The sequence below is a fragment of the Ochotona princeps genome, chromosome 10, assembly GCF_030435755.1.
Source record: "Ochotona princeps isolate mOchPri1 chromosome 10, mOchPri1.hap1, whole genome shotgun sequence".
Taxonomy (NCBI): domain Eukaryota; kingdom Metazoa; phylum Chordata; class Mammalia; order Lagomorpha; family Ochotonidae; genus Ochotona; species Ochotona princeps.
In genome coordinates, this window is record NC_080841.1 from 44456890 (window position 1) to 44474265 (window position 17376).

A 17376-nucleotide genomic window follows, 5' to 3' on the forward strand; every position below is an offset into this window, starting at 1 on the left:
TACTATGTAATAAGTATTTTGTACTTTGCTATAATTATTCATATAAAGTGCTTATGTTTTCTACTACATACCATCACCTCTTAGAAGTCATCATGTTTTTAATATCTCCCTTTCCTGCACAATGCCCAACACAGCATTCCAGAACAGAAGAAAATATTTAGTTCAAATTACTATTTTAATTCTTTGAGGGTACCTTATGGCATGTTTAATCAGTAATTTGAAGTAACCAATGGTTTACAAGTTGGCTCTTCATCGGATTAAGTATAATTGAAGTTATTTTTTTTTAAATTAAAAAACTGGTCACAAGACAAATTACCTGGTAAAGCTTTATTAACTTCTGTATATTTCCCCTGAACATATTCAAGAAGGTTATAATAACCAGTGAATGGTAAACTTGTTTTCTACCTTGTTATGTAAAATTGTCTTCATATATATATATATATATAAAGTTATACTATATATAAAACATGGTTTTATTTTTTAGTAGCTGTTGTCTAGAAAAGGCAACCAATTTCTTTTGACTCAAATAAAGGAAAATAAGATTTTGACCATTAGAAGCACTTCTTCTATACTTGAAGCAAACACATGAGTTTTATCTCACCATTATCTTCACCTAAAAGAGAAAATAGTAGAAAGTATGTTAGGAAAGTGTCTAATACAGCTCAAAATCCAATTCTATTTATTTCAATATGGACTTAAAGCTTACCACTTTTTTAAACTATTATTTCATGAGCCTTGGTCACTATGTAGTCATCCTGTAAATGAGGCTTCTTAAGATTACAGGTCAAAAGTCTAAAATTTTCCTATGTTTTAAACTATAAATAGTATATCAGAAAACTAAAAAGCTAGAAATAATCATAAAGGTTTCTCTTTTTTTTTTACAACTTCTAAACTGCTTCAATGTTTACAAATTTTTCTGTAATTAGAACATGTAAGATGAAAATACAAAGTTGTGATGAGAAAAGCAGGAAGAGAGACAAAGGAAAACCAGTCACACAGGCCTTCTTTGTGAGACAATTCTATTCTCCAGGCACTTAGAGCATGAATTTGAGGAAGAGTGTTTGCCACATTGCTATAGAGTGGCCATCTAAAAGTATTCCATGCATTCAACCCTTTTAAATGCATTCCCCCTCCCCCCCGAAAGTCTTACAGATACAAACCTAGACCAGGAAACTCCATTTCTTAAAACAAACCTGATCTAAAGAAAACACTGGAAAGGCAGGTAAATTATAGAACTGTTCCCAGGGTTTGGTTCTTACTGAGGACAAAATAAATTTGTGTCAAACTGACTATAATGTTGTCCCACTGTAATTCAGTGCCAGCCACTGAGGCTGTTAATAGAGTAAGAAGTATATACATAAGTGACAATAATACGCTATGTGATGCAAAGGTTAAAGTATTCTTACTAAAGTTTTGTATAATGACAACAATATTTCACACTGGTTTAGTTTTTAAAAAGGCTAAAATTACAAGATTTAAATTCAATTTCATAATAGCCAAATTTCTTTGCTCAATAACCCCCTGTGGTAACTAGCCACCTTAGCTGAAAGTGCAGGTTCAGCGTCCTATTGAAGCCAGCCTAAGATTCTGAAACTTTCCTTTCTCTAGTCTTCTGATTCAGCATTTGGTATACTTGGGTTGGCATCCTGGACTCTATCCAAGAGCTTTCTAGAAGACTGGGTATCATCCAAGACCAAGAAGATCAGCACGTGTATAATTACTAATGCTCTTAGGTGATTTGTATGCACAGTGAAGTCTGAGAAGCACAGCTAAGAACTACTGCTTGTCAAACTTGGCTGCACCCTGGATCATCTGGAGAGGTTTAAGAAAAATACCAATACCCAAGTTTTCATCCAAGAATTTTGACTTTAGAATGGGTAAGGTCCTAGACATCCACACTTTTAAGAGTTCCTCAGGAAATTTCTGCTACATAAGGATTACTGGCACATTCCAATATGTTTTGCATTAAAGCTACTTTAGGCGCTGGCAAACAACAGGTGTTCAATAGTTGATGATTAAATGAAAGGTACAGAAATCTTGAGGCTTAACAGTATTGTTATCATTTAAATTAAACCGAACATTGAAATAATTATCAACATGTAGTTATAAAGGCATTTTATAAACACGTTTCAAAGGCCTGAAAATATATGGGAGACCCACCTCGGCTGGGTGCCAGAGGGTTTAAAGGACGATAAACAGACCGAGGCCTGAAAAAGAAAGCACAGAATTCACAGTTTGACTCTGATATTTTTTACAGCAGAAACCAAGATTCCCATTCCCTGCCCTTTAGTCAGTCCTCTGCCTCCCAGCCCGTCTAGTTACTTGAAGCAGTTTTCTTCATAGATGCTGTTCCACACTCTCCATGCAGAGGACCCTTTATAGCCGGTGTAACGCTCTGGATTCAGCAATAGGTCTACATACTGAGCAGCTGGAGATCGCTCATCTGAAGAAGAAAAATTTCATACAAAATATCTCAGTTCACCATTTACCTAAAATTTAGTATTTACAAAGCAAACAGGTTAGTTCTATTTTTTTGTTTGTTTTTTAGTCATCTCCAACTTAAATGGTACACTGGTTAGCACACTCGTGATTGCAATTCACCTGGAATGCATAACAATGTGAAACAAGAGAGAGGAAAGAATAATTCCTCCCTTTCCTTTGGAAGCTCAGTGCTCTTTCAAAGAATACAGATCTTTCTGCATATTACAGATAGAAATAATTTTTTTCTTTTAATTACCAAAAAATGAACAAAATTTAAGTCATAACCTTTTTAAGTATTTTATGTGATGTATTCTCTAAATATCTATCTACCTAAATGTTTACTTGGAAACATTTTTAAAAAACATATATTGTGTTAAAAACAGAGATTTCCTTTGTTACTCTCTACCTGGGCATATGAAGCAACTGGCTCAATAGCCATGCCTCTCCTCCTCTTCCTTAAGATTTATTTACTTTTATTGGAAAGGCAGATCATCGCTTCTCAGCTTTTTGGCTAAGATCAAGTGTGGAAAGGCAGATCAGATTTACAGAGAAGGAGAGACAAAGAGAAAGACTTTCCATCTGCTGGTTTACATGAACACAGAGGAAAGTAGGCAGAGTCATGGGGCCGAACCACTCAGAACAAGAGCTTATTGTAAATAACCCCTAAACTATAGCTCCACATATTTCTTTTCTTTTTTTTTTTTTTTTAAGGTTTACTTTCTTGGAAAGGTAGAGTTCCAGAAAAAAGGAGAGACAAAGATCTTCCATCCACTGGCTCACTCCCCAAGTGGCCCCAACAGCCAGAGCTGAAATGATCCAAAGCCAGGAGTCAGAAGCCTCTTCTGGGTCTCCCACTTAGGCACGGGTCTTTACTGCTTTCCCAGGCCACAAGCAGGGAGCTAGTTGAAAAATGGAGCAGCCAGGACAAACTGGTGCTCATATGGAATGCCAGTGCTTAAAGGGGGAAGATTAGCCAACTGAGCCATTGTGCCAGGCCCTCTCCTCTTTTCGTCACTTTGCCTTTTACATAAACAAATACGTAAAATTTTAATAACTTTGTAATTCAGAGCTATATAATGCTCTAGGTTTTTCTCTTTTTCATAATGCTCTAGTTTTAAGAAATCAACTTTACAAATTTATTTCATCTACCAGTGTTGACATACTGAAGAACTTTTTCCCCCCTTTCAAAATGATAGATGGTAGACACACTTTAAAAAGCTTTTAAATCATGAAAGGGTGAATTTTGTTAACATATAAAACATTGGCAAGCTATATCTCATAGGACAAATCTAGCCTGTTGCCATTTTTAAAAATAATTTTTTTAGAACACAGACATTTTCATTTCCTTACTACCCCTCTTTTTAAAAACACTAGTAGAGTACTTCAAAATGTTTCTGGAAAAATGGAATTAAAAGGTGAGTTTATGGAGCTGACACTTGGGTGAAGTCTAGCTGCTGCCTGTAATACCAACATCCCATCAGAGTACTGGTTTGAGTTTCCTAGTAATAATGTGTCTGGAAGGCAGAAAATGGCTCAACTACTTGGGCTTCTGTCAACCACATGGGAGACCATGATAGAGTTCCTGGCTCCTGGCTTCAGCCTGGTCCAAACCTTGCTATTGTAGCCATTCATAGAATAAACAAGTGGCTGGAAGATCTCTCTGTGTCTGCCTGTTTGTCTCTCTCCATGTTGTTCTGTTTCTCAATTTTTTTTTAAATTTGCATCAAAATCATCTTGTAATTCTATTTCCCATCAGCTTTGTGAAATTCCTAATAGAATGGCAGAGTATTTGCAATAGAGATTATATACTCCCACATAGCCCACAAAACCTAAAATATTATCTATTTGCTGGAAAAGCTTGTCAATTCCTGACCTATAATAACAAGAATCTCATGACACTGAGAATGAGCAATGTGTGTAGCAGAAAGCAGATGGAGGCTGAATGCCCCCTTAAGCATAGCAATCAATGTGAGTGACTATCCTTGCCCTGGACCACCTGCGGCACTGACCTCAGTTAATCTGCGAGTAAATTGTAACTCCTCTTCACCTCTGCAGGTATACCATTCAGTCAGATAATTCTCTCTTGATCTCACCAAGACCCTCCTCCCAATATTTTTCTCTTCTTCCTTCTATTACATTGTTCCAAAGCTGATCTTCCTATTTCACTGTATTTACCATTTGAGGATTCAAAGAATTTGCACTGACCAAAAATTCGAGTTTTTCAAATTCACTCAATTTATTTTCCTTTTCAAATATATCAGTTTTTCCAACTGAATTTTCACTGTAATTTGAGACCAGTGTTACTAGGTTAGACTGCATCAACTATGATGCTAGATTCCTTCCTTCTTCACAATCTACATACTCTTAAAACATAATGGTAACAGGATAACCTGGGGTATAGGATTTTGTCTAAAGTCACAGCTTTTTTTTTAAATAGTGTATATGGACTCAAGATTGAGTGTATACCCCTCTATTACCAACCCTACCCCAAACTTCTACTAACTTACTCTTTAATTAATACAATTGGGCCCTGCACTGTGGCCTACCGGCTGAAGTTCTCGCCTTGAAAGCACCAGGATCCCATATGGGCACCAGTTCTAATCCTGGCAGTTCTACTTCCCATCCCGCTCCCTGCTTGTGGCCTGGGAAAGCAGTCGAGGACAGCCCAAAGCCTTGGGACCCTGCTCCCACGTGAGAGACCTGGAGGAAGTTCCTGGCTCCTGGCTCCGGATCGGCACAGAACCGGCTGTTGCCAGGAGTGAATCACGGGGAGTGAATCACGGGACGGAAGATCTTCCTTTCTGTCTCTCCTCCTCTCTGTATATCTGATTTTGCACTAATTAATACAATCAAAAACAATCTGGTTTCTAAATCTCTCAAGTAATTTTGACATACAGCCAGATTAATAATTGTCTTAAACATTTAAAATTTATTAATGAAGGTATTTAAGGGAAAAATGAAAAAACAAAAATCGATCCCATTATTTATAAGCCAATTACTTCATTCAGCAAATACTGATTGAACATGGACACAGAAGAAAGCCAAGGGAATAAAGCCGTTCCCCTCCAATGACTAACAATGTAGCAGAAAGGACAAATGATAAACTGATAAACTGAGCAATATGTCAGTTCATTTCAGGAAGTTGTTGGCGCTGACGGGTCGGGGCCAGAAACCAGCAGTGCAAAGGGACACAATGGCTGTTGTTTCAAGATTATTACAGCTACTCTGGCCAAATGACATCTGAGCAGAACATGAGCCAAAGATAGTAAACCATGCAATAAAGACATAACAAAAACATGCAGGGTAGAGGGAGCAGCAGCTTTTTAAAATTTTAGATGCTAAATTAGTTTTTTTTTTAAAGATTTTATTATTATTATTGGAAAGCCGGATATACAGAGAGGAGGAGAGATAGAGAGGAAGATGTTCCATCCGATGTTTCACTCCCCAAGTGAGCCGCAACGGGCCGGTACGTGCCAATCCACTGCCGGGAACCAGGAACCTCTTCCGGGTCTCCCACATGGGTGCAGTGTCCCAAAGCCTTGGGCCGTTCTCGACTGCTTTCCCAGGCCACAAGCAGGGAGCTGAATGGGAAGTGGAGCTGGCGGGACTAGAACTGGCGCCCATATGGGATCCCGGGGCGTTCAAGGCGAGGACTTTAGCCGCTAGGCCACACCGCCGGGCCCTAAATTAATTTTTTTTAAGATTTATTTTTATTGGAAAGGCGGATATACATAGAGGAGGAGAAACAGAGAGGAAGATCTTCCATCCGATGTTTCACTCCCCAAGTGACCGCAACAGTTGGAGCTGAGCCAATCCAAAGCCAGGAACCAGGAGCTCTTCCAGGTCTCCCACACGGGTGCAGAGTCCCATGGCTTTGGGCCGTCCTCGACTGCTTTCCCAGGCCACAAGCAGGGAGCAGGATGGGAAGCGGGGCAGCCGGGATATGAACCGGCACCCATATAGGATCCCGGCGCATGCAGGGCGAGGACTTCAACCATTACACTTTCGTGCCAGGTCCTAAATTAGTTTTAAAACGGCTATTTTAGCTACAGGAATCATAAAGGAATCATTTTCCATTTAAATAAAGACAAAAAACAACAGTAAAACTGAAGGGAGCAAGATGGTATGTATATATTCCTGAATAAATTAGGGTGACAGTCCTTAGATTTTCATTTTATTGTACTGAATTTAGATAAAGAATAACTAAACAGTAACTTGAAAGCTACCCTGCAGTAATAAAAAGCTTTAGGTTATAAATCATCAGCTGTCAGTGCTCAGAAAAGTAGTGGTTATTAGAATGGTCTTATATGTAGTGATGGAGGTATTTAACACAGGTACAATGGCTTGCTTTGACACTAACTTTTCTGATCTAAGCAGCACAATAGATATTTCATTAATTGCCCATTAGTATATCCAGATACTCGAATTTCTTAAACATTTCTTGCTAAAATCATAGTAAACCATGATAACAAGATTATACCTCTCAGCATTCTTCTCTATTTGCTATACTGTGATAGAACCTTACTGTAACTTACTCTATTAAAGTTTGGATTATTAGCACATTTTTCCCTGCAAATCTTTTTAAACATTTAAAAAGCAGCATGATCTCTCCAGATACTGAAGAAGTCAGAAAAACTGCTGCTGCCTATGCACAGGTGGAGATTCTTTCCTACCACCAGAAACGTGGCAAAACCAAGGTAACAGACTGAGAGGCCGAATAAATAACGCCTACCCAGCACAATTCTTTGGGAACATTCTCCCATATATAAGAAGAAATTAGAGTCACTGCAATTGACTTTGGTTAGATACTGTGGTAGTTATTCAGTTGGACAGTGTCTTGTTTTGTACCAGCCTGGGAATTCTTTGAAAGAGCATTGTGGAGGAGTTGAGTTAGAATCTTCAACATTGGAAGGCATCTTTATGTGAATTTTTGAAGTCTCTGTAGTTAAGGGACTTTAACTGAAGCTTCATGGGAAATAATATGTTAAAATGGAAAGAATACCAGTCTTAGATTCTTCATATTTGCAATCAAATATTATCTCTGTTGCTATTGTGCGATTGTGAAAAAGTTATTCATCTTTGTGACACTCAGTTTTCTCAAATATGAATGAACACACATCTATTCAAGTAGCTATGAAGACTACAAATAATAAGGCCTGTGTTGTGGTTTAGTGAGCTAAGCAATTGCATGCAAGGCCAGCAACCAAGATAAGCTCAGTTTGAATCCAGGCTGCTTCACTTCTAATCTAGTTCCCTATTCATGAACCTGAGAAAGCAGCAGAGAATGGCCTGAGTACCAGGTCAACTGACAACCATGTGGTAGATGTGGATGGAGTTTCAGGCTCTTGCCCCAAATGTTGTGGCCATTTGGGGATTGGAAGCAGCAGATGAAAGTTATCTCTCTCTCTACTTCACTCCCTCCCTGTGTCTCTCTTTAACTCTTTCAAATGAGTGAAATATATATATATATGTATATTTATTATTATATGCACACACATATATATATACATATATACACACATATAAGAAATAAGTTATGACACTTAACATAAGACCTGGAACATAGACTCTCAATAAATGCTATCATTACTAATAAGATCTACATTGCAAAATCTAGCGTGAAAGCAAAAACTCATCAGATATTTTCATGGATTCATATCTTATAAAAGGATTAAAGTTAAAATGGAATTATAGTAGTTTATTTTATTACCATCAAGTTCACAAAAATGATCCTGTGAATCATCATATCTTGCCCAGTCAATGAAAGCTTCTTTGCTTTGATTACTATGGGAAGGAGGGATAAAAAAGAAAAATAATTAAATTTGGAGTTGAAAATTTTACTACTGCATTCTAGTGTAATTAAAATAGATAAACTGAGGCCATTTTTTATTGGATAATGTCACAAATTCTGTCATTAGTTACATGAAAGTGACAAAAAATAAGTTACTATAAATATAGGTATTAACTTTCATGAGTGCATTTCTTATTCATTAAAATTATTATTAGCCCAAGTTCAATAATGATTTGACTAGAAATTAATTTTAAAACACATATAACACTAGTTAAAAACATAAAATTTTAGCTGGCCTTTTAGCTGACTTAGAAATTGTTGTAATGTTCCCTGAAACAGGAATTAAATTCTTTTAACTTAAATTGCTTCTATATTTATAGGATATCAAAAGCTGAGAATTGCATTTCTATGATATTTCAATAAATGTGGTATTTACTGGTTACCAAACATCAGTTTTTTATTGTAAATCATTCCGTTTACACTCTACCTTAAATTTAACAAAATAAATTATCTACTTTTCTATCCTGAAGAACTGAAAAGTACAACTACATTCAGTCAGATAAACTTTGATCTGCATTCACTTTAGCATATATTCAGGTTCTCTATTTTGAATACACAATGACAACATCTTACAACACAAAGGGAAAACACTATTTAAAAAGAAGTGTGAACCAAATATAAGTCATAATTTTTTCAATGGGATACTGTCAAATTCAATAATTTAAGTTGTATTTGGTCAGCTGCTATATAGTATAATCATGACAAAGAAATATCTAAGGCCGGCTGTGTTGTTTCAACTGCCATCTCAACTCCCATCTTAACATACTGTGAGATTCTTTTTTTCTCTATAGAAACATAATATAATAAAAGTTAATAGAAAGATAGATCTATGTCATACTTAACTCCAGAAAGATTTGATGCCATTTTTAGTTACAGCTAAAAATGACCAAACTATAACAGTGTTTAACAAGATAGGTCTGATGTTGAAAATAGTGAACAAAACAATTGTGACAGAGATTACATTAAAAAAAAAAAGAAATTACATTTTCCTACTAAAAATATGGTTGAATTACAGAAACTTTCTTCTGTGAGCATCCTTATTTGATGAGATTTTGCTGATTTTTTTTCTACTCTAATGTCTACCTAAAGCTATGGTAGTGAAAAAGCTCATTTATACTAATACAGCTTGTTGCACTTGGTTTATACCTGGGATGGAAGGGACATTAAAGTTCAGCTAGTCCAGCTTTTCCAAATGTTGGTTTGGGGATGGACACAAAGTTATTTATCTAAGACTTTCCCTAGTTGAACCCAGTGCTTCTTACAAGATGGTGCTTTGAGTGAACATAGTTGACTTCCAATTAAGAAACAAGGGGCGGGCCCAGCGGCGTGGCCTAGCGGCTAAAGTCCTCGCCTTGAAAGCCCCGGGATCCCATATGGGCGCCGGTTCTAATCCCGCCAGCTCCACTTCCCATCCAGCTCCCTGCTTGTGGCCTGGGAAAGCAGTTGAGGATGGCCCAAGGCTTTGGGACACGGCACCCACGTGGGAGACCTGGAAGAGGTTCCTGGTTCCCGGCATCGGATCGGTGCGCATCGGCCCGTTGCGGCTCACTTGGGGAGTGAAACATCGGATGGAACATCTTCCTCTCTATCTCTCCTCCTCTCTGTATATCCGGCTTTCCAATAATAATAAAATCTTAAAAAAAAAAAAAAAAGAAAGAAGGGGCAGAGAAACTAAATGGAGAATTAGAAAGATCAAGAGAAACATGGAGCATGACGGGTGCTGGGTTCCTGAGTCCTGAGGTTGGGGAGTCCAGCAGAGCCCTGTTTTCCTGGCCCAGGTCCTTGGCCTGCCTGTATAGCAGGTGAAAGGTACATGATCCCTGGGGGCGGAGGATCCAGTAGGGCCCAGGTTGCCTGACTCAGGTCCTTGACCCACCTTCTTGGTGGGTGCTGGCCTGTACGCCCTGGGAGTGGGGGGACCAGCAGGATCTGGGTCCTTGGGCCCACCTGTAAGAACGGGTCCTCCTCCGTGGAAAAGATGGAGTAGTGGACAGCTGGCCCACATATACATGGAGGATTTGGCAGCCCATTGAGGCCTGCAGAGAACATCTGTACTATGCCAAAGGAAATGGGGCAGAACAAATTGGACAACCACCCTAGCCAAACAATGGCAGCAAATATATGGGTGAATGGAGACTGTAAGGTCAACTATATTAGCCAATGGACATTGAAAGGGCACCCTCATCCTTGGATGATGAGATCAACAGCATTTCAGAACTATCAAAACTATCTGGGCTAAATCCTTGCAGTGTGTGCCACATTGGGACCCTGGGTTGATATCAAGTGGCCATTCCCCATCCCCATGTACTGGGTCAGTTGGGAGGCTAGGTATGGCTTCTCCTTTTAACCCCCTCTGCCCCAGGAACAGGAAGAAGAAATAGAAAATTATGAAACAATGATTATACCCACTTTTCTCTAACCCTTGATCCTTCCCTCCCTGATCAACTATGTTAACCTCAACTAAAACTTTTAAAATAATACAATAAGAGAAACATGAAAGGGGCAGAATATTTTAACTGTGATGATGTTTCATAGGTGCATGCATATGTCAAAATGTTAAACTGTACATTTCAAGTATGTTAAGGGTATTGTATGTCAAAACACATTTCGAACTAAGACAACTTAAAAATTATGGTAACTATTGAGAAGTAGTGGAACCAAGAATTCTTCTACACAGCTAGCAGCAATGTAATATGGTGCAGAAATTTTGGAAAGCCAGCTGACTGTATTCGCTTTGACTTCTAGATATAGGAACATTCTCTTTAGAAATGCATATATGTACTATCAAAATATTTCTGAAATGGCCCCAAGGTGGAAAACATGTTGCTATCAACAGTAAGATGAAAATACAACACACTACCTCTACACAATATTACATGTCAGAAAAAATTAAATTTTACCATGCGTAAAAAATGAATCTCACAAAAATATAAAGAACATGTTCTATATTATTCCATTTATATAAACAGGCAACACTAATCTGTCAATAAAACTCAAGCTCATGTTTATCTCTGGAAAGAGTGTGTGTGGCAATCTGGGAAGTACCTATGTTGTTCTGGATAGTGGCTACTGACTTGGTTCCACCTTGTAAAGTGAAATTGATCTTTATGCCTAAGATCTGTATGCTTTATTATATTTGTATTACGGTAAAATCAAAAGTTCAAAAATCATTAACTTCTATTCAAGAAAACTACACAAATATAAAAAAGACAAGCCCTAACAACCTGCTGAGCCACAAGAGATTTAGTATCAGTTTATACAAAGAATGGCCTTCAAACAAAATACTTTAGAAATCCAAACCCCTAAAGGAAAAATGACAAAGAATACAAACAGGTAACTTAGCTCAAAACTTTGTAATAATGTCAACCCAGCTCACAGATCATGTCTATTTAAACTCTCTCCTCAGTGATCTCGCTTGGGTTTAGGGCTGTTAAAGGTCACATAATCACTGACTTGAGTCCTTCATCTATCCTCTAAATCCTCCAGACTTAGATATCTAATTCCTACTTAACATCTCCAACTGGGTATCACATGGACAGCCCAAACTGAACAAATGTAAAGTTGAACTGAAATTTTTCATCAGACTTGCTCCTTGTACAAGTGACTCCAGTCAGTGGCAATTCTCTTTTTTATAATCCCAAGTACTGCATAAGCCATAAAGTCCCTGTCTTTTTCATATGCCAAATCCAATCCTTCAGCAAATGCTGATAAGTCTATCTTCAAAATATTCCCAGGGCCTGACAGAGTGGCATAACAAGCTAATACTCTGCCTGCATTCCATAAGGCGCACCATTTTGAATCCCAGCTACTCCATTTCCTATGCTACTTCCTCCTAATGGCCTGAGAAAACAGCGGGGGATGGTTCTGGTCCTTGGGCCCTGCTCTCATGTGAAAGCCTGGAGGTTCACGGCTTCACATCTGCTCAGCTCAAGTCACTATGGCTATCTGAGGAGTGAACCAGAAGATAGAAGATTCGTTCTGTCTCTCCTCTCTCTGTAGATCTGCATTTCAAATAAAAATAAATCTTTATTTCTATTTAACTTCATGTTACTCTTTTTAAAATAATTTATTTCTACTTAACTTGGTTATGTTTTATTCTCCAGTTATAAATATGCTTGGATGTGTTTGTTATTAAAAAAAATAAAGCTTCAGATGTAATAATATACTGTTTACTACTAAAAAAATTTATTTCCAGAAATTCAGTTCCTCATATCGTTTCCACTGCCATCACCTTGGTCTAAAAAACTAATTTGGATTACTATAGTAGCCAAATTAGCCAGGCTTCCTCAATGTAAGGCTCAACCCTCTTGGGCTCTAGCAACTTTTCATCCCACTCAGTTTAAAAGCGAGAGTCATTACATAGTAATTGCCTTTAAAACTCTGTAAGATCTCTACCAATCCAAATTCTTGACCTCCTGCTCCCATCTTTTGACTTTTGAACTTTGCCTTTGACTAATATACTGCAGTTACACTGGCCCTCTTTTGGTTCCTCTAATAGTCTAGGGTCCTTTAACTGACACATTTATACCTGGAATATTCATCCTCTAGGAGGCCATGTTTTAACTCATGTCCTATTATCACAGTCTTCCTTGACTATTCTAGTTAAAACAGTATCTTCCCATCTAGCTTGCTTAATGGTTTCCTCTACTTTTTACCCCTGCGCTCATCATCATTTATTCACTCCTCAAATACTTCGTTTTTTGTTTCCTGATGAGGATTAGCCCTCATGAAGGCAGAAATTGTGTTTGTTATATACACTACTGTGCTCCTAGGACCCTACAGTGCAAATGTCTGATAAACATACCTAAAAATGTTCAAAAATCACAAAGTATAAAACTTACATAGTAATGAAACAAGACACTATGTTTTCATCAAACATTATCAACTTGTATTAAACATGTACAGAATAAAACTCCTTACACTGTAGGTAGGTAGCATACATTCACATACGTACTCTGGAGCCATTATCACAAACAGCCGCAAGTGGACAACTCTACAAGCTGACAGCTTAAACTTCTAGCTTACACACACCAAACAAAACAAAACATTCTTTTTCAGGAATGCTAAAGGTGTCGCAGTTTTTGTGTAATGATCTATTAGAAAAGACCTAAATTTCTATCAGTAGGAAAAGATAAATAAAATACTATTTATGTAAAGAAAATCATTCATCAGTGAAAAGAATGAGATAAATCTCTATTTTCAAAATGGACAGACTTAAAAAGGAAAATACATAATGAAAAAAGAATGTCAAGGAACATTAAATAATGTTTATATTAAGGAAATGTGATATCACATATAGAAAAAAACTATAAATTATTTCTAAATAGATGAGAAAAGTAAAAGCATTGTCTTGACACACACCAGTCATGATAGCAGTTACTTCTAAGAATGAAGGAAAGAAAACAGGATTAAAGAAGATAGAGAATTTTAAATTTATCTATGATGTTTCTTTAAAAAAAAGGTAGACAACGTTAACATCTTTTCACTTGGAATGGAGGCATGTGAATATTAATAATATTCTCTTTTTGAGTTAAAACTTTTCAATAAATATAATACCGTTTATTGTACATCAGCAATTATAGTCCACAAATACAAATCTAAACAAAAGGAAATTTTAAAATTTAACTATTCAATTCTTAATTATAGATATTCATTCATTTTACAATGCATACTTGTGACCATTTATAAATTAATTTATACTGATGCTTAGAGCAAATAAGGAAAGGCCAACAAAATTAATGCCTAACAAAAATTTTTATCAGTCACAAGAAAAATAAATTATTATTTAGTTTATTTATGTTACCAAAGCTTGCCTTAAGGTGCTGTTAACTGCTCCCAGTTTGTTAGCTTGCTCACAATCTTCTAATTCTTTGGAACTGTTTGCCACTTTCAAGTACTGCAAGGGAGGTCACAATAAGTAAGGGTGATAACAATTACTAGCTTTCTTTTCATTTCAGCTTTTACTGGCAAAATAATTAATACTAGTGATGATACACACTATGTATATACATTCTATCAAAATTCCTAATATACTTACTAAACACAAATGAAAATATAGAAATTTTTACCTATTAAATGAACAGATACTAAAGACTTACCAATTAATATTGTGCTGTTGATCATATAAACTGAAAAAGCATACTTCCCTGGGAACAAATCTGACAGTATTTATCTAAAGCTATAAAAATGCAAATCCCTTGAGCCTACAGTTCCACTCGTAAGGCCGTATCTGTCTTATTTGGTTTTTTCGTGTAATGTTGAAAGAGGCACACTTCTAAATATAGCTCTAGAGAAATTCTTACATGTGTGTAAAACGAGACAAAGGACAAAAATGCTAGTGCATCATTATTTACAGTATCAAAACCAGCTGAAATGTCCATGGGAAAGGAAAGGCTAATCTATGCTACAGTTACACAATAACTATGAGAGTTCTCATACAGCTATTAAGATGCATGAAAAGATCCATATGTATCAACAGAGAAGAAAATTTCAAGCGTTAAGACTGAGACCTCAAATATTTTTACTTGAAGAAATAAAAATACAATTTCATTTAAGACTTCTTAAGAATTTTCCACAAAATCATCTGCATATTATTTGTGGATACACATGCAACAAAAGTACATTATCTGTACATTTCCCTGAATCAGATCATAAAATCACTGAATATTTCAGGAAAAATGGTTAGCTCTGGGGTGGGAGCCCACAGAGTAAGACTGGGATGGAATTCAGGAGATTTCAACTGTCCTTCTACTGTTTTACTCATTTCTGATAAATCTGAAACAAAAATAAATATGAGAAAGTAAGCACAAACACAAGGCTCCACTGAAAAGAGAAAATAAAATGGAGATACATTGGAAAGCAGAGAGGGTATGAATATTTTTCATCTGTTTGTATAAAATTGAAAATCTAGATGTATACAGGCTAAAAATATGAATGGCAAAATAAATTACAGCATGCTCATAAGAGGAAAAAGGTACTCCTTAAAGGAATGCTTTATGAATTAAAAGTACTTTGCTGAAAATATCTTGATAAGCATTCATAAAGTATAATCTTGAACCTAAAGGCTAACCTAAGCTGAAACAGAATGACTGAATGTATTCACGTGATAAACATCTGCTGAGTAGTGATCTCACAATGTAGTTAATGTTTCCTAGTTCTAGAAATTCCAAAAAGTTAACTAAAGTCATTCTGAAATAAAACTGAAGTCATTTTAAAAGCAACTGGGGATAGAGGACCTCTCTGCTTGCTGCCACAGTTAGGGAGTTGGGATTCTGAAACAAAATGGCTCTATTCCCAACTAACCATATTGTGTTCCTCTACTGCACCTTTGTCAAGCAGTAAAGGGTTGCACTATGTGAAGCAGAAATATTCAAGGAAGAAGTGACTCACCTTATTTGGGTGCCCAGCTTTAATTCCAACTGGAATTTTACTCTTAAAAGAAAAAAAAAAATAAATGATCCTTTCTTTATATTCTTTTCCACAAATATATTGCTCTAATTCACAGAATATTTTATTACCTAAGGCACAAATACATATTTCTTTAAATTCTGTTTTCACACTACCTCTTGGAGTAAATATAAAAAGTTAACCCCATTTATAGACTTATTAAGTCCAAGTTTAGAAGAGTGAAGATCATATACAAAACTAGAGTCAATATCAGCTGCAACAATGTTTAGTGCAGTAATTCTCTTAAAATTGTGTAATTTTTAGTCCAAAACTAATAATCAATTTCTACACATTCTCTTACCACAGAAAAAGCATCAAAAAGTTCAAAATTATCTGAAGTATATTTTAATCTGTATTCTAACAAGACACTAAAATTTAGGAAATGTTGGTACTAAAAGGCAAGAGCCCTGGCCCATTCACCTGGGGTTTAATAATCTAAAGAACACAAAGTTTACCAACATAGAACTGTTCACAGATACAACATTCTTTTTCAGAGCCAATAATTAGTGTTAGACTTTAATAAATAGATGTTTACAACTGATTTATCAAAGACTACTTTAAAAAAATCATACTCCAAAGAACACAAGGTGAATGTCATGAATGATGTATATAATATCCCAAAGGAACTGTTATACATAATAAGTCTATCACCAAAATAAAGCACAAAATAAATTTGATTAGTGCCATAACACAAAATGACACAGTCTATAAATGACAAAGTGACTTTTACAATTAAGGTATGCTTCAACTGTAGAATGCAAATTGCATGATGAGTTTGGATACAATATGAAATGCCTAATGAACTTTACTATGAAGGCAGAAATGTAAAAATCCTTACATTACTTAAAGAATCAAAAAAATGCACATCTTTTATCTGTGAGAAGAAAGGGACAAAATGGGACTGGAAAGGAAACACAGATGTTTATATGACTGTGTGTTTTATTTCTCATACTGAGAATTCATCAATACTTAAAAATTTAAGAGGCATCTGAGAGCAAGGGAAGGGGAGAGAAGGGAGAGAGAGAGAAGAGAGTTCTTAGCTGCTGTTCACTCTCCAGATGATCAGAACAGCTGGAGCCGGGCCTGGCTGGAGCAGCGGGCAAGGAAGGCAGCTCACGTCAGAGAGAAAGGAATACAACCACTCCCCAGGTCTATAGTAGCAGAAGCAAACCCAATACTCTGACGACAGACACAGGCATCTTCACTGTTAGACTAACACATGCTCCCAACATGTTTCTTATTAGATATTTAAAGCAAAGGAGAATAATTCACTAAAGAGGATAAATGACTGATTATTTTAACTTAAAAATTAAGCTCTCAATTTAGAAAAAGATAGTGTAAACCAAAGCCAAATAATGAACTCTTAAAATTAAATTATGATGGCGTGGCATGATAGCCTAGTGGCTAAATCCCTTATAGGTGTTGGTTCCTGTCCTGGTTGCTCCACTTCTCTTCCAGCTCCCTATTTGTGGCCTGGGAAGCAGCAGATGGCCCAATGCCTTGGGACCCTCCACCTGAGTGGGAGACCTGAAAGAAGCTCCTGGCTTTGGATTGGCTCAGCTCCAGCCATTGTAGCCATCTGGGGAGTGAATCAGTGG

The 17376-nt window shown here is 36.6% G+C and overlaps 1 protein-coding gene across 2 annotated transcripts in view; it reads right to left on the minus strand.

Moving 5' to 3' along the window:
• ERO1B (endoplasmic reticulum oxidoreductase 1 beta) overlaps positions 1–17376 on the minus strand; it is a 59442-nt gene that overhangs the window by 14211 nt on the left and 27855 nt on the right. Inside the window, exons 4-9 of one of the 2 annotated variants that reach the window (XM_004578519.2) lie at positions 15722–15763; positions 14146–14228; positions 8192–8265; positions 2323–2443; positions 2161–2207; positions 602–613 (exon numbers count right to left, since the gene is read on the minus strand). In XM_004578519.2, coding sequence (XP_004578576.2) covers positions 602–613; positions 2161–2207; positions 2323–2443; positions 8192–8265; positions 14146–14228; positions 15722–15763 — 379 coding nt within the window. Of the gene's footprint in view, positions 1–601; positions 614–2160; positions 2208–2322; positions 2444–8191; positions 8266–12538; positions 12675–14145; positions 14229–15721; positions 15764–17376 lie in introns of those variants that run through there. The other variant, XM_058669384.1, reaches the window with a different exon arrangement.